The sequence below is a fragment of the Oryzias latipes genome, chromosome 13 (assembly GCF_002234675.1).
Source record: "Oryzias latipes chromosome 13, ASM223467v1".
NCBI lineage: Eukaryota > Metazoa > Chordata > Actinopteri > Beloniformes > Adrianichthyidae > Oryzias > Oryzias latipes.
This window is the reverse complement of record NC_019871.2, coordinates 25226793-25245315: the sequence shown is the minus strand read 5'-3', so window position 1 is coordinate 25245315 and position 18523 is coordinate 25226793. Positions and strand designations below refer to the sequence as shown.

Genomic DNA, 18523 nt, shown 5'->3' with positions numbered 1-18523 from the left:
AATTATGCTGTTTAAGGCTTTTAATATAAGCATTTGCACAAAGTCTTATTTCACCTTTTAGCACAATAAAGCACTCATTTGTGTTCATATTATTGTTACCCAAATCATAAATATAAATCAGTTTTTTCAACATAAATGAAACAACAAAAAAACAACCTTTTTCCGAAATATGAAATAGTTTATAACTTTTGACAGAGGTTCACATAAATTCCTTTCAAAATAAAAGACACCCAGTGTCACACAGGATCACCTCCTCCATGCAGCAGTAGGTAGTATTATGTAAGTGGTAATAACATTAAAAACAGTTCATTTTACTGTTTGTGGTGCATCTGAGGCAGAAATATAACAAGCTCAAATTAAAACAAAGCTATTGAAGGAACCCCTTACCATTTTTTCCTAACCATGAAGCACACTTAACATCCTTGAGTTCATAAAAAAATAAAAAATTCACCTTAATCCCGTGCACCTTATAAATGAATTCTGGTTATGCTAGGTGATTTCAAAGTGATTTTTTTGGCTAAACGGAACAGAAATATTTCAATATATAATATCTAAGCAGGGCTTTGGGAAACTTTGACGCCGCACCACTTGATAGATTGTTGGAGCATTATGGGTACTGTAGTCAGGAGCCTCACAGACTGATACATACTGTCCTTCAACTGTTTGTGAATAAGTTCAAAAAGTTTGAGTTAGTTTACTTACGTTTTTCTTTTTTTACTTTATTACCTACTTACTTTTTTACTTTTAGAAAATAAAAACCTTTTTATATTTCTTTAAACAAAGAGCCACAATGGAGGCCCATGAAAAAGTGCCGGATGTGGCTCCGGGGTCCCAAGTTGCAGACCATTTGACTATTACATTTTTAAATGATGGTGAAAAACGTTTACATTTTTAAAAAAATGCAATGGCGCACATGTTGTCTAAAAAGAGCAAGCTTTTGCAGTTTTTGATCCCAAGAAAGCAGGAGTTTAAACTTTGTTTTTTCTATTAAAGGTAACCTCGACTTTGAGAAAAGTACATATAAAATTGTAATAAAAAGGCTTTATGATCCAACATAACTGGAAGAACTCATCTGTAGGAAATGAGACTAAACAGATCAAGTTTAAATGATTTAATACAATGTTAGTCTTTGTTAGACAAGATAATGGTGTAAGGCTTGAGTTACAAGCAAGTAGCTTGTGAGGTTGTTCTATAATTTGAGGGCAGGAACATCTGTATGTAAAATTTAAACCTTTTTCCATTTGCTGTAAAAAAAAAGAAAAAGAGCAAATGTTCATTTCACTGTTTGGGAAAGCACATGAACAGGGCATCACCCGGTTAAGAGGAAGCCCTTTTTTACATCACTGTCAGATGAACTCAGTGAAGTTGACATTTCAGAGAAATCTCCCCTTGAATGATCAATTATGTAGTGACAGCATGCATGCTTGCATTATTGAAAGTAGCATGCTGACAAAGTTCCCCGCTCGTCTCCATCACCAGATGGCTGACACAGATCCTCAATTTGGAAATCACATCTCGCCAGCAAATGTGAGGAAAGTGTTTCGTCTCCTCTCTGCCTTCCCCGCTATGCTTTCATCGTCACTGCCTTCTGTTTTATCGCCCCAAAATGTCTGGTGTTGAAGCGGCAGGCTATTAAACAAATGAGGTTTCTTCCAGTGTGCTTGACAGAGATGTCCGCAAGGTGAGAAGCCTATTACATGGCCTGCTTTAGTGTTTTGTTTGGCAGTTTAACCTTACCCTTCCCTGGGGCTTACTTATGGTACTCGATGGGTGTCAGTTACGCCCCACAAAATGGAGTACCTCAGTCCCCTGGAGGCATCTAGCGCTGTCTGAGCCAGTGCCATTCAGCATCCGCCTTCGAGCAGCTTGGCCTGAACAACATCCCCGAATTTCACTTTCCATCTGCAGATGTCGCTGTCATTTTTTCCACATGCACGCAACTCCTCCCGGCTGCAACAAGCTGATCTCGTCGCGTGACACTGCAGCTTCACTGCACATGCTCGGTCCCCGAGGCCACTAACTTAACACACTAAGTGTGGAGAGTAGCAGCCTATTGGAGCTGCATGTACCTCCTTCTTTCTGCATGCATCACAGAACAGAACCACAGGGACTGGCAAAAGGGAAGTCTCCTGGTACGGTGCCGCTCCATAACTACCTCAATAGTTTTCTGTAGGCAATTAACAAGAAGTAGCTGCACCCGTTTTTATTTTTTTTGGTGTGTGGATAAATAAATGGAAACTGTTTAATGGTTCCCTAGAGGAGAATGTGACATCTCCAGTGGCTTGTTAGGTTCTTCTTTCCACTTCCTGTTGCTCAGGGTCCAATTGGAGCTCAGTCACTAAAGTGCTGTTTGAACAGCAGGGCACATAAAACCTACACTTTTACAAATACAGGGTTCACATTTGTGAAGAATCTGGATTATAAATGTCACAACTATTTGTCCTATCTGAAGTGGTCTGTCTTACTAAAAAGCAATCTCATGTATTCTGCAATTTTAAGAAACAAGGAAGGGTGAGTTGTGCATCTGTTGGGAATATTTTTAGCTGCTGATATCCATACACACTTGGCACTTTAGTAGTGATTATTCATACTGGTGCAAAAAAAAAAAAAAAGGATGTGGGCTGTTGGGTCTAAATGCAGTTCCCTTGTTCATAGCAGAGAAGGAGTATGTTGATGCAGAGCTGAGGCTCTCTTCTACAATGGAAAGTTCGTGACAAAAACACCACAATTCTGATAAATTCTTACTGGATACATTTACAAAGGTTTCTGATCTTAGCTGAAAGACTACCTTCCAAACGACTTTCATCATTAAGTACGACAGTTATTCTGAGCATACACCAGTCCTTCATCTACTTGTGTGCTTTCTTTAGGCCTTTGTCGCATGCACCCATATGGGCTGACCTACTGTATGGTTGGGTTGTAGAGAGGAGCAGCAGCAGCTTCAGGGGAGTGCAGGTTTTTCTTGCAATTCCTTTGAGGGTGGTACGACCATTCTTAAAGGACTTCATGAAAATGGAACGTACTATTGTCGTATGTGTGGTTAGCGTTTGGGGAAGTATTTGTAATTGCACACACTTAAAGTGTGCGGGTGGCCCTGTGACAGACTGGCGACCTGTCCAGAGTCCATAAGGGAAAAAAGGGGAAAAAAATAGATGGCTGTATGGGTGGATATGGCGTATGGGTGATGCTGTTGTACAGTGCACTTGTGCTACACTCTGGTTCTTTAGGGAGGTACGACCACTGGCTCCTTACTAACCAACAGTCAGGTTGTATGCTAGGAGCGGGCAAGGAGTGCACACCTATCACTTGAACAGCACTATTAGGCTCCTTGCGCAGTGCGAATGATTTTAGGGGGTCAAACACAGGAAAAATCAGCTTGAGTCTCACCTACATCACCTTTGCTTAACCTTGGGTGTTGTTTAAGTGTTCACTATGTCCTGTCACCCACTGCATATTACGTAGAAAACACATGTGCATGAACATTTTCACCCTACGGGTACACAGTGTTCTACAACCTTAAAATTTCATGCAGGCCACCTGAATGCCCCAAACAGGTTTCCAAAATTTTTACCTGCAGACAGCCTGTATCCACCCATGACAAAGGTTGTAAGCAAAAGTCATGAAAGAACATCAACAATCAACAAAACCCATCAAATCAAGCCTTTCCTCAATCATTTTTCCTCCTCAAAGTTTTTTTTTAGGCGTAAATCAGAGTGTATGTTCCATGAAGACACTGAAAACAGAAAATAATCAAGGTCTACTCTCCTTCTTCATTGTTTAAAAAAAGTTTTTCTATTCAAACAACTCAATGCAATGAAACCATAAACACTAGTAGAGCTTTATCAGCAATAATTCCAGCACCGCGAGGAAAGAAAGCTCTCAAACAGCCACTATTGACTCACTTGAATTAGGTAAATGCTCTTGGCACTGGCTGGGGCGAATTAAGTGGTCAGTGCTTTGTTGGGGCTGTTGTGGGCCAGCACTGGTGGGGCGGCACTGATGAATAACTTAACATGTCCACTCATCATTGAAAGGCAATTCTTTTAAGAGAATCATGGCGTGGGGCTGCGCTGCTAATTTAAAGGCCTTGAAAAGTTACTCGGGGCCACTGTATTATGTGTCCAAAGCCATTACTGACAATAGGCTATATGCACACGGAGGTGATGACGTACTTCCGCTAAAATCTCAGCCTGCTAAGCCATTTCCGCTCGCGCTGAGGCGATTGTTTACAAAGCGATATAACAGCAACTACAATATGACTAGTAAGAAAACGTTCAAATTTCAGCGAACCATCTATAGTACAGCCGAGCATTGCTGTGTGCCTCTGTGTCAAGCTTCGAGCAAGTACAACAGTTTACTTAGTTTTCATACATTTCCATCTGACGCGGAAATCAGGCGAAAATGGCTTGTAGCTATCCGGAGGGACAAATTCACAGTTACTCCCCATACCCGAGTATGTAGCCGACATTTAAACAAGGATGATGTTCGTGAGCCCTTATCAGAGACGGGGAGGCGGCTATTAAACAAGGGAGCTGTCCCAGCACTGTTTGAGTGGAACAATTTCACCCTTCCCACTTCACGACCGGGGGTGTGGGAGAGGAGAGAGCGTCCGCCTCCGATGACGGAGGATGACGGCGACGCAGGCGAGAAAGCTGATATCCCTATGGACCACGACTACGCTTCGGCTTCAGATCCTGCAGTTGTTGATTTAGCCCTTGATGACAACATGTCTCTCAGAGATGAGATTCTCAAGCTGAGGGAACACGTCGAGAAGCTGACAATGAATCAGCGCTTTGGAATTCATCGTTTTGCTGCCTCAGACAAGGACATACGTTTTTACACAAGGTAAGATATCAGATTGTTCTGTAGTAACGTTACTTTTGCAACAACAGATATAGTTGTGTGTGTGTGTGTGTGTGTGTGTGTGTGTGTGAGAGAGAGAGGGAGAGAGGAAGGCTAACAGAGTTGTATATTTGAAATGCTTCCAAGTAATATCATAGTATACACTGATATAATATTTAAATGATTATATCTGAATTGTATTTATTTAGATTTGCATCCTATGACCTGCTGATGAGATTCTGGGCCTTAATAGAGCCATCACTGCCAAATATGGTCAGTGTGACACAAGCACAGAGAGGCACCTTTACAGAGCCAAGTTCCACTGTAGTAAGTAGTTATTTACATGGCCCATACAATAAAACTTAAAGGGATAGTTCACTTCAAAATTAAAATTCTGTCATCATATACTCACCCTCAAGTTGTTTCAAACCTGTATGAATTTCTTTCTTCTGCTGAACACAAAGGAAGATATTTTGAAGAAAGAAAGAAATTCACTGAGTATATGATTTTCATTTTGAAGTGAACTATCCCTTTAACAAAGATCAGGGCTAATAGAGGTTGAGAGAAACATAACGCAAATTGTTTTTCTTTTGAACAGACTCGTTTCCTGCAGCCCATTGATGAGATGTTCATGTTTCTCAATTACCTGGCACTGGGTTCAAAACAGCGTGATCTTGCTGACCGGTATGGAGTCCACCAGTCCACAGTCAGTCGGATCATTACAACATGGAGCAACTTTCTGTACACTGTGCTAGGGTCTGTGAGGATCTGGATACCAGAGGAGAAAATAAGGGCACATCTGCCAGCTGAGTTTAAGGACTATGCAGACACTACAGTCATCCTGGACTGCACAGAGCTAAGGTGCCAGTGCCCTTCATCACCTCTTCTCCAAAGTGAAATGTTCTCAGCATACAAGTCCCACTGTACTCTCAAAGGGCTGCTTGGAGTGGCTCCTCATGGGGCGGTCACATTTATTTCTCAACTGTACGCTGGTTCCATCAGTGACAAACAGATCACGCGTGAGTCTGGAATTCTCTCCCTTTTGAGACCTGGAATGGCCATCATGGTCGACCGAGGTTTTCTGGTTGATGACCTTGTACCTTGCAAGATTTATAGGCCAGCATTTCTCTCTGGAAGATCCCAGATGTCTGCCTGTGAGGTCAGGGAGACCCAAGCAATTGCACCCCTCAGGGTGCATGTTGAGCGCTTCATACGGCGTGTTAAGAAACACAAGTTCTTTGACACAGAGATTCCACTTCGGCTTTTTGGCAACATTAATCAGCTGTATACTGTTGCATGTCTTCTGACGAACTATGAAAACGGGCCTCTTGTAAAGGCTTGGGCAAAGAAGCCAGAGTAGCAGCAGTAGAAAAAAATAAAAATTAATAACCTATGACCATTTGTATAACTACTTTCTTTAAATGTACCTTTGTAAATTACTTTGTATAAATTGAATTTTATAATTAATGTTATGTATGCACTGCTGTACATTGCACATACTCTTTGAATAAAGAACTACTGAATTATTTGCATGTTATATGTACTTTACCTCACCAATGCTTTTAAGCCATCTGTAATATAAGAATAATACTTTCATGCACAGTGAATTATTTACTGAATAACATTTATTTAGGGCTCCCAATTTACAAACAACAGTTATAAAATAATATTTTTAGGTAACCAATTATCAAAAAAATTAATCGGAAGAACATGTAACATGTAATTTAATAATAGATTAGTATTAATACAACAAGAAACATAGTAATACAATTAAGAAAAAATATAAAAACTTGAATCAATATATATGTACAAATATTTTGAAATGGATTGAACTAATAAGAGTTACTGCCAGTAAGAGAAATGGAGAAAAGAGAAATTAACAGCACTCTATAAAGAAGTGTGACAGGCAATCAGAATCTAATTATTTAGGGAAGCAAAGAGGTAACAATAAAAATAAAAAAAATCAATTTTTACTTTCATTGTTTTGGTGATTTCATTGTCTCTGGGAATCCTCTGAATAAACATGTCCTCCTGTGTGTAGACAACAAAGTCACACCAGTCTAAACCAGAAATCAACATCTGGCCCTGGATTTGCCAAAAGTAGGAATGAGATTTCCTTAATGTGTGTGTGCCCTCACTGATCTTAATATATGGGCAGTCAACATAGCTTGCAACATTGGGGCATTTAATTTCAACAAGGCCAAACACTGTCTGCCCCTTTGGATCGTACACAATGCCATCAGGTGATGACCCCATCAAGACCAGGTTTAACACCCTGCATTTGAACAAAAAAGGTTTCCAATAAACACAAACATCCATAAATAGAAAATTAAGTAGAAAAGTACCCTGTTAAAAACATTAGTTACCATGGATCTTGGCTTATGCCACTTCTGTTCAGTCTCTGTGCAGCTGTGTGTTGGGGGAACAGAGGTGATGCTAAGCTGGCAATAATGTGCAGTCTGGTACAACAGTGCTGCCACATGATTACACACAGCTGTACCTGCCACACAGGTACACTGGCAGCTTTGTAGCTGCACAGGACGGGCATCCCCAAGCACAATCTGAAAATACACAAATCTGTTATAATAGAATAAAAGTGCAGTTTTTTAAAAAGAGAATACATGAGTACAGTGAGAATGTTTAACAAAACAAACAAATTTGAACCATCGACATATAATTATTAACTACTAAAACAATTAATAACTACTAAACAATTTGTATGAGCTAAAATTGTAGCCACAATATTATTTATATTATTATTTATCTCACTTTACTCATCATCCCCAACAGTGGACACAGAACGTGTGTCAATGCAGTGACAAAACGGAACTCAGTTTCTGTGAATCCCAGTGATTAGCGTACATATTTAAATATCGATAAATATTCCAACACACCAGTGTTATTTATGGTATGGTAAATGAAATTTGTCTTTAAAATAACCTTTAGCATTATTAGATGCAATGATTCACAGAAACTTTGATCTGCCAAACGTAACCTGTCTCATGAACCATGAACCAATCTGCGCTGAACCTGCAGTATAACTTTCTCTTACTCTTAAGCTGTGAGGCTTTTGGCTTTTCCTCATAGATCTGTAGCACTCAGCCCTAATCGTTACCTCTCCTGTGCTTGAATCCTTGTTTGAAACTGACATTGACAAAGGCGTTAGGAAAATTGGCTGTGATTGACACATAATAGTAAACATAGCCTACGCTGCACCTGCTGCGCTAGCACTAGATAGCATGCATGCTATGGGCATGTAAACACAGAACTCGTCCAGATCTTACCTTCAAAATTGTGGATGTAGCTTGACACATACAATTTGAAGCCCTTCTCTTTCTTGGTTGTCGAAGTGTGACATAACTTTTGTATGATTCGACTCACGTCGTTGACCGTTACCTTTGGGACATCTTGAAGGGACCGAGTGAAAAATGCCATAGTTGTTATAGACCTTTTTCGCAAAAACCGGAAGTACGTCATCAACGTGTAAACCTAGTTCCGGTTTGTGCTTCGCTGGCGGAGGAATGGCAGAGCCTAGAGTGTTTTCGAAGAGCCTGAGTTGTGTTCCGAAGTTCACCAGCACCGATGTGATGAAGAGTGTGAAGATGCAATCGTCCACTAAAGGAAACAAATTGGACATGGGATATAAATTCGTCCACGAAGAGTTTATCCACCATTACCAAGGTAAGCTTCAGCTAGCTTTAGCCATAGCCGCATCACCGGTAACTCTGTGTGTTTACGTCAACTGTAAATCCTGGTGTTATTAATTTGTAATATAAGGCATCGCAGTGAATATGTTGTGTGTATGTTTAAGTGAAAAGGCATGAGATTAACATAACACCCAAAAATTTGGTGAAGCTGTAAATAAGAAATGTTAAGTTGCCCGTATGCGTGTTCATTTTGCTGCGGTTGCGGCACTTTCTTCACTTACTAGTATTATTTTTCTGAAAGTATGGTGAGCAGAAGTCCTCTTTTCCTGGACATGTCCTCTCTTTTGATACTTATATAATAAAATAACATTGAACATAGATGAAATGTAATTATATTTGCTTCATGTATGCAGCTCTGCACACCAATTACTCTCGATGAAATATCTCACAAATTCACTTCACTCCTCTTTTTTACAAACTCAAATCTGGTCACCCTATTGGCAGTTATAGTTTCATGTCATTCTGAACATTGATGTAGCAACATAAGTATGTCCTAATTTTAACCTATATAATTTATTGTGTCTAGATATCACTGGACGCATAAAGTGCCAACCTGAAAGCTTTCGTCTGCAGTTGTGTGGCTGCTAAAAGATTTTGCAATCACATAGTTGCCATCCTGTTCCAGACCGCACATTATTCACAGCTGGGTCTGCAGGCTGCTCCACCCCCCTGGCCTGCACGAGTGGCTTGCAAAGATGGCACAGGTGGGTTTGTGATCATATTGTCATTATTTTTTAAGAACGTATGTGTATCCATAACAACTCTAAATTATTATAAAAACACCCCAAGTAGTTACTACAGACTTTAATTGCTTTCTGCCTTTTACTTATAAGGGAATCCATCCTGAACCGGTTAGTGAGCTGATGGTGCAAAAACCCAAAACAGTTGGCAGGGACGGTCAGAGGTCCACACTGTACAAGGCATACAGGTGATTAACTTTTTGTTGCTTTGTGAGCAAGTTAAGTTTTTTTTTTTTTAATCTTATGACTAACCAAATTATGGTTACAGCAGATATAATGAATTAAATTGAAATGTAGTTATGCACTTATGTCTAACTTTTGTGTGTTGTGTTTCTCTTGTGTAGGACCACAGCCAGATCCATATGATGGCATCTGGAAGCAGATTATGCCAGGTGCAGCCCCAACCTCTCATGGTTGTGTTGGATGGGTTTCTGAGATGGAATGAAAGAGAACTTGGATATATATTGTGGCAAATGCATGAATGCATACCTTAAATTACACTTATCTTGTCTTTAACAATCAGTTCAGCCTTCTGTCTTACTGTTGATCTGTAATGTTATTTTTTATTGTAAATGTTTGATGTTATTTGCATACCAAAAAATTAAACGAGGCACAATTTTGACCAAAATTGTTTTATTTGTTCATCTAATTTTTTTGTGTAGTCAGTCACATTTCAACAGAAAAATATTACGAATATAACAATTATATTTAATTAGATTTTAAGAATATGTGGAAACACTAAATTTTTCCATACTATTTGCACATTATACATTATTTACATACCAAACATTAATTCACTCTTCAAAACAAAAAAGTCCATGATAATTTGCCAAAACACGGCGGTTAAGCCAGATCTGATTCACACTGCCCATCAGTGTGAGCGGCACAGAGAGTTCCTGATGTGAAAGGACTTTATCCTACTGATCACTCTTTCCACCATAATTCTGAGGCGGGTGATGGCTGCGGTTTGTTCTGTTTCCTCCTTGCTGAATTGAGCTGAAAGCTTAAAAGGTGGAATAATGATCTTAGATCCAGTGTCAGTAAGGAGGTCTTGAACGAGGAACTTTTGTCCGCCATGACATTGTCTCCTGGCTCCAGCAAAGGAACTTGGCTTCTAAGTCATGGATGTAATCCAAAGCCTCATCCAGAGCACCTGTGAAGATAAAGAAATTAAAAATCAGTCTTAATATATTAATGCTACCTTTCAACACAACACAGTAATCATGTTTTGAAAAGTATGTTAAGTATTTAATTACAAATACATTTCATTTATTTTTGTTAAGGAAATTACAAAATGACAAAATGCTCAAAAGTGATTAAATACATGTAATTAAAATAGGTGAGAGCATGAACATCTTTTATTATAAATATTAATTTGTTCAGGTAGAAATGCATGTATCCAATAACGGTACACATAGTTGACTAACGTTAACCAAACACATTATGAACAACCTTACCTGCAGGTGGGTGTGTCACGTAGTCGTGATCCATCTTTACTGTCTTAGCTTAGCCACCATGTCGCTAGTATCTTCACAGCTTAGCTGCATAGCCTGACGTTTGAGGTTCTGTCATATTCTGACTCCCTTCTCAAAGGATCAGTAAAGTTGTTCCAAGGGAAAATACTCGGGGCAACACCACTCTTCAGGCGACGAACGACGCAGCCGCACCACAATCCCGGAGCGAAGTTAGTAAGTGCCGGCAGCAGAGGGTGCTACCTGTGTTTACATTAAAACTATGCCCTTCATCTCTTCGGATCGCCTATATCCATTTGGGTTTCAGGTTTGGATCCACAGGAAAATAATGAAATGAAAGGTAAGGCTGTTTTTGGTTGGAAGACGAACAGCCTGGAACGCAACAGAGACTGCAACTCTTCGACTCTGCCATTCTTCATATCTGCTGCTACGCTAACAGGAAGTTGTTTTACACGTCATTGACGTATTTCCGGTCGAAAAATGCGGAAGTGTGAAAAAGGTCTATTGACGCTATGTGCGCCGTCGACGCCGTATGTAACCTGGCTGGCCGACTTGGAATGCGGAAGTGAGTGTGCATATAGCCTATTGAGTCCAGAATCCTTTGCTTGACCTTTTCAGCAGACGGGACCCTGTATCTTTGTAGGTCAATGCAACCAAGTAAGTAAGTGATCCGGCAGCTTAATCGCAGCAGATTAATGGGGAGTATCATCCCAGGCTTGCAACAAAACCTGTGTTAGCTGCACTGGTACGCAACACACAGATTTTATAGGAATTTTAAAACAATGACATCATTTTAAGTTAATTCAAGTGCCACTCCGATCATTTTTTTATCTATTTTCAGAGCGTTCTCAGTGGTCTTTTAGTTATTATTAGGCTGTTTTAATTCAACATAAAAAAAAAAAAAACTTCTTCTGCAGAGCGACAGGTGTTCATTAGAAATATTACTTCTGATTTGTGGATGGGAAATGAGGGGTCATTTCCCATCATGCCTTTGTTTATACTCTCTCCCGCTAGTTTACAGCCCCTCACATTCCCAACATAACATTATGATCAAATTTTCTGCAAGTGGATGCATCAGAATGGAACGGAGCAGGGAGATTGTGGCCTGTTGCTTGTTGTTTGTGTGTAACAACTACAGGCTTTTCATGAGAAAAATGATACAAGAACTTGTTAAACACCAAAAAAAAATCATTTTTAATGGAGTGGATCTTTAAAGTTTGATTTTGAAGAAGGTGCCTTGGTTCTTGTTCTTATTCAGTTTAACATTGGAAGGTTCAGAAACTCATTTTTATCGTCATAAAAACATTCCGTCTACTTTAAAGAACATTTTAAAATAAATGACAAAGGGGTGCAACAGCCCAAAACAAAGACCCAAAATTAGTTCTGCAGACCATGCCTCTAATTACCCCTCCATCCTGCAAATCTGCTGAAACCTTTCAGAGGTCATGGAGTTTATCCCAGCTTCCTTAGGGTGATGGCAGGGTACACCCTGGGCAGGTCATCAGTCTGTCCCTGGGCCACACAACCCTGCTTACCTTCACGTGTAGGGACAATTTAGAATTGTTAATGAAGCTAACCTGTGGAAGGAAGCCAAGGTTCCCAGAAAAAAGCCACACATGCTAAGGACTGGGGAACACATACAAATTCCACAAAGGGAAGGACCCAGCTGGGGTTTGACACGAGGGTGCTAACCACTACACCACAGTGTAGTGCTTCACCACCATGAAGCAGACTGCAATAAAGTTAGCACCTAAATGCAATGTAAGTGAAGAGAGACATAATGGGACATCATATTCAGATGATATTGTCTTAAATATATTAAGAGTTAAAATGATTTAAGAGAGGATTCCTAAATAGTGAAACAAATTTTGAGAAGGCTGAATGTGCTGTTTTGATGAGGATCTCGGGCCAAAAACTCCACTCCTTGTTGAGTTAATATACAAAAATAGCATTAATACATTTTATTGTGTTTGGGGATTTAAAAGTTTCTAATGAAAATCAAGAAATGTATTTTTTTTGCTGCCTTTTTTGCTTTTGCTTTGGGGTTGGGAAAAGACAACATGTCTGAATTTACCTCTTTCTTCAAAGTCTAAAAGATATCCAGATTGCACCCCTTTTCTTGTTCCGATGCCTACTGGCCCCAAATTCAGAATACTCAGATACATAAGGATGGGAAAAGCGCACAGAGGCTCTGTGTGGCTCCCACAGGGGTTTGGAGGCGGCTGAAACTCTTTTCAAACTTTGAGCGATTCCCCACAGTACCTGCCCATCGATCAGGGGAGGCTCAGATGGCAGTAAAGCCTGCAGCGAGTGGGCAGAAGTTCAGCAGTTTGGTCCATCTGCAAACCCCGTCCCCTGATAGCACCGTCATGATAAATGATATTCAGCTGTCACTGAATGGGTATGTAAAAAGAATTATGGACCAGCCTCCCTTTAATAGAAACCACCTATCGTAAAATCCAGTACCTACTCGTTGCTCAATTTGACAACCTCTACATTAGCTGAGCAAAGCAATCTAGAAACAAAGTGCGTTCCTGACTCGGCACCACTGTTACAATCAACGTAAGCTAAAGTAATACTAAAAAACAGATGTGCTTGAGTAAACAAAGTCCACAAATGACCGTAAATGCAGATTAAGCTGCAGGAGGATTACTGGATTAGAATTAAATCTGATTATAGAGAAGAGAATGAAGACAGAAAATACGATGGAGAAAATGCTTTTAGAGGCTTGCATGCCCAAATATAAAAAAGGGCATGCAACAGAGAATTTTGAGACGATATTTTAAATGAAGCCCCTGTTCTCAATAACTTATATTTTCAAACTAAAGACAGCATAAATCAAACCAGATGAGAGATTGCCACAACTCTTGGGTTGTACTTAAAAGCCTCCATCATTTACAAACAGAAAAGGAGCCTTCATGCAAAAGTAGAAAATAAAAAATTACTTTTGAAGCCCATTTATTTCCACAGAAGTTAGAAGGGGCCAGTGTTTTGCATGGGCATCCAACTAAAAAGCAAACAATGAAGACTGCAGGTTTGTTAGATTGTGTTGTAAATTTATGACATTTTTAGTTTGGAGTAAATGACTTGTTTTAGCAACAAGCCACTGTGTTTTTACCTGGTGAAATGACTAGGGTATTACAGCAGTGTTGCATTGGGTGGTACCAGGGGCTTTCCTGGATTTTTATAAGACATTTGTTGCTTTTCTTCATCAGTTTTGAAGAGCACTCTCAGTGCAACTCAGAATAGATTTTGCATACCTCTGTTTCATCAAAGGAACCTTATTGATGTTTCAACCTTTCATAAGGTCAGTGCCAGCTGAGCGATAGCATGTTCAGAAGCTTTGGTCTATTTTCTCTAAGGAAGATTTACCTCTTTTCCAGGTATGCTGGATTGTTGATTACGTCACTCTACCTGTCTTCACTCTTAAGCTTTAGTTAGAGTGCCCACATTTCTTCTTAGCCAATCCAAATCATATTCTTGCCTTTAAATTCATAGATGTTTGTTTTTTCACCTTCCAGATGTTTTCTGCCGCCCTTCTCCACCTGGCATGATGCCTTGCCTCTGTCTGGCCTCAACCAACATCTGCGTCTGGATTCGGGGGTTTATTGATTATTGTCAGAGGTCATAACCCTGCATGCAAGACCTCACAAGCCCAAACTCGCCAAAGATATACCTATATATGTACATTTTCTATTTACATATAAATCTTTCAATTGGATTATCAAGATCTCTCCTTATTTTAAGTATAACCTTCTGCAGATGACGATGTGAGGATTGTTTTATTTTTGGTTTTGTTCACATTTCTTGTTGAGTTTTAGGAGAAGTAAGACTACTTGTTTGGAATAATTCAAATCAGAAATCCTTTTTTTGTGTACCATATGCATTTATATCCAAATAAATATTCTGTTTTAATCGGCAACTTTTTTCAGAGTTCCTATAATTGACTATTGAGGGTTATTATGACAAAAAACACAAAAAGGCTGACATTTTTTGGTTATTTAAGGTTTTTTATCTCATAGTGTTTGCTTTCTCTAATTCATGTTGAATTAAAGCTTTAGTTGTAAAACAAAAAAAAAGCACAGGATTGATCTGCCCACACACTCAGCAGACGTCACACCTGCAGACAGAGTGTGAGTGATGATGAGGTTAAGAGTGGGATTCCTGTGGTGCGTGGGCAAACTGACTTGTTGAACTGAATTGATTCAATTTAAACGGTTTTAAAAACTTGAGGCCAGAGAGTCTGATTATCAATGTGCATGATAAAATCTTCTGAAGTGATAATCCTGATGGTTTGTGTGAATAATCAAAAGCAGGTTAGAGACAAGAGGAAGAAAAGTATTTCAGTTTAACATTCATGCTGACATGAAATGTCCTGGGCAAGGGACAAAAAGACCCCCCACCCATATCTCCACTTTAATGTTCCTACAACTAGCCAACAATAGCTTTAGGTTGAGGTATTTTTGTGACACGTTTCACTGCACAACACAACAATCATTGCTTTAACCTCTTTGAATAAATGGATCCTACAGTTTCTTGTCTGCACTGCTGTTGTGCAGTTGTACAGGCAAGAAATTGTCTGTACTGTAAATTCATCTGCAGCCGGTTATACCAATCTAAGGAGAGATCCTGATAACGCAACAGAAAGATTTAAATGTGAATAGAAAAGGTACATGCAAAGCTTTATTACTTGGAAATGCCTGTTATCTGCAGTTTTATACCATTACTACACTGCATACTAAGGTGGATTGTTTTATTTTGAAGCAGGATTTAGCTGCAGTTGAGAACACTCTGAAGCGTGTTGTTACAGGCATCCTATAGGATGGAATTGCTTTAAAGTACAGGTATGATCTTCTGTTAAATCCATAGTAAGATTCAGAATTTTTAAAGGACAATTTGATTTAATAAGCATCAAAGGACAAAAAATATTTATAGTAATGATTTGTAGTGCGAAGTTATCAACTTGCAGCGTCGATTCATCCTAACGGCAGAGATCAAAATAATAACAATAATAATAATAATGATAGAATGGATTCTGTGACAGACTGGCAACCCTTCCAGGATGCCCCTTCGCCCACAAGTAGCTGGGACAGGCTCAGGCATTTTTCTGCACTTTTCCAGATTGTGAATGGGTTCTTCTTAGCAGTGAAGAAATAAATCACTCAAAAATAAGATGACCAAGCCAGCAGACTCCAGATTTCAAACAATGAGATTTTATTGTTACCAAAAAAATAATCTACAGCTGTGTCCGAATTCCCACCCTAACCTCTAACCACTAAAAAGCTATATAGTACCGGGCTATGTAGTGCCCTGAATTTTTAAAGCAATTTGGACACCATGCTCAATATTTTTTTTTAAACAGTGGATTTGACATCATCGATTTCATGAAGTTAAAATCTAATCGATATGAACATTTTGCGATGATTGTTTTAATGTGTTAATCTTGATACATACTTAAATGTATTTTTCAATAAACCATTGTTTACCATTCTTTTCAGAAGACAGTGGACTCATAAATACATATTTTTGGCAAAAATTGTTCTGACGCAATGCATTGTGGTCTATATTTTCGTCAAAGCATCGATGCACACTGGTATTTCTCAGAGACTTCTGGGAAATTTCTACTGCACTTGATTTTGGTATTGTAGACCTGGACAGCCCTACAAAAATGGCGAACTCACTATATCGTGCACTGTATAGTGAGTAGTGAAGGAATTTGGCCGTAACCAAAGGAACCAAAACCAAGCCTGCTCTCTCTCAACTGGGAAAAGTTCACCCCTTATAAAGGCTTAGCCCCTCCCACGTGCCAATCAACCACACACTTCCTTAAAAGAAATTCCTGTCTTCCAAACTGAAGGATTCTTAAACATAACTTCAAAATTGCAAATATTAAAAAAAAGATTGTATCAAATGAAATACAGAAATAAGTTGGAATCAATTAGACAGAAAGGAAAAGAAAGCAAAAAAAACCCCCAAACAATTCTGACTTATGAAGTGACTTCCTGTTACCATTGGATATGTATGCTAATGTGTAATGTACAATGCTCTGTTTGGCTGTTTGTGGAGGGAAACTTAGATGGTGAGTCAGATTCTATTTAAAACTAAGTGTGCACCCTTAGAATTGAACAAAATTGGGCTGTTAAGTTTTGGTAAAATGTGAATGATTTGTTTGCCTGGGTGTGTGCATGTGTGCTAGAGAACTAGAGAATAACCTGATAAGAATAAACTCAAAACAACAAACTTTAATAGACGGTAAAATGGTAAAAAACACAAACTGAAGCTGCTGCCAAACTGAACGCTTGGAGCGGGTGTGGAGTGACAGGAGGAAAACAGAATGTGACTGAAACAAAACATGACCAATGAAAACACATCCCCCAAAAAAGATTGCTTTCTTCCTTCAACGTTGAAGAAGAGAACAACGTGCTTGTGACAAAGGTATAAACTCACATATTTCTTTTTTTTTACTTCACATAACTCAATGCTCTCATGAAATTTCATAATAACATCAGTCAAATAAATCATTTGGTGACCTGGTTAAAACCAAATACAGTGCCACAATTTGTTTTTGTTTAACAATGCAAACTGCAGAATCCTTTATTAAGTCATTTTTACATATGCATTGATTAAAATGCAAGTTTAAAGATGAGAATTGATTTATTTCTTATTTTATTGCCAAGTTATTATAGACCAGTTTAACAATAAATAACACAAAAACTCACTTTTTCTGCAGTAACTTTTTACATTTATTTTCTTCCATTTAAAAATCTTGCCCACACTGCCCTGTTTTATCTAGAGCCTAAAGTTTTAATTATTTATGGACATTCTTTTCTGTCTTTTCGCTGAAAACCAGCAGAGATGTTGACTTTCCACACATGCTTCTAACTTTTAGAGCTGGCTTATAATACATTAAAAGTAAAAGTAAAGTAAAATGATATTGATAAATTATGTGTTTTAAAATAAATGATAGAGTGAGGTGGAAAAGGATGATTCGCTGTGGCGACCCCTGATGGGAAAAGCCGAAAGAGAAAGAAGATGTGTTTTAAAATAAATGCATGCGTATTGACAAAATCTTTACGTGATTGTATTTATATAGAAATGTATCTTCAACAACGCTGCGGTTCCACAGAATGACCATACGTCATTGCAGTGGGAGGTCTGAGGACAGTATAAGGACGGGTTAAACCTTTTTTCTCTTTGCTATAAATGCATTTTTACAATAAGATGACATTTATCAGTTTTTTCAGACAGTTCATGTAATGTAAATCCTTATTGGTCTGATGAACATTGGATGGGTATATAGATAGAAAAAAGGATAAATAAAGTTGAAAAATTGATAAAAAAGGTCAAAAGAATTAAAAAAACACTAAAAATATGTATCCATATATGTAAATATATGTGGATATAACGGCATTGATAGCCACTCCAGTTTTCTTTCACGCTTATCTCCCAAAATTGGTATCATGAAGTCGGTTGGATGGTTTGCGACTCCAAAAATGTTGCTCAAAGATCCAGTCAGAATTTGTATCCAATAAAGTCATCAGGGACATGAAGGAAACAAAGGACTTCTGGCTGGATAGAAATGAAGCATCATGTCTGTTTTGTAATTTGCTCCCGAGCTGATGTCTTTCTCTTTCAGGGCTGCACTTTGCTCTTTCACTGTTTCATATCTCCAGCTTTTCTCTTTCCCAGCTGAACCATAAACAGTGTGAGACAATATCATTGTACACATCTTCTCTTTTATGCCCATTGTGTTGAGCAAATT

The 18523-nt window shown here is 38.8% G+C and overlaps 1 protein-coding gene and 1 long non-coding RNA gene across 2 annotated transcripts; one reads left to right on the top strand and one right to left on the bottom strand.

The window, feature by feature from the left end:
• The first annotated feature begins 4931 nt into the window (after window positions 1–4931).
• LOC111948465 lies at window positions 4932–6368 on the top strand. Its single transcript, XM_023961735.1, has 2 exons — window positions 4932–5169; window positions 5441–6368. The coding sequence occupies exons 1-2, from the start codon at window positions 5023–5025 to the stop codon at window positions 6200–6202; spliced, it is 909 nt and encodes a 302-aa protein (XP_023817503.1). The 5' UTR covers window positions 4932–5022; the 3' UTR covers window positions 6203–6368.
• An 87-nt stretch (window positions 6369–6455) lies between these two features.
• LOC111948466 lies at window positions 6456–8284 on the bottom strand. The gene is made up of 3 exons (XR_002874484.1): window positions 8127–8284; window positions 7209–7403; window positions 6456–7117 (listed from the first exon to the last, which is right to left on the bottom strand). It is a non-coding gene; the product is annotated as an uncharacterized LOC111948466 (long non-coding RNA).
• Between the last annotated feature and the right edge of the window lie 10239 nt (window positions 8285–18523).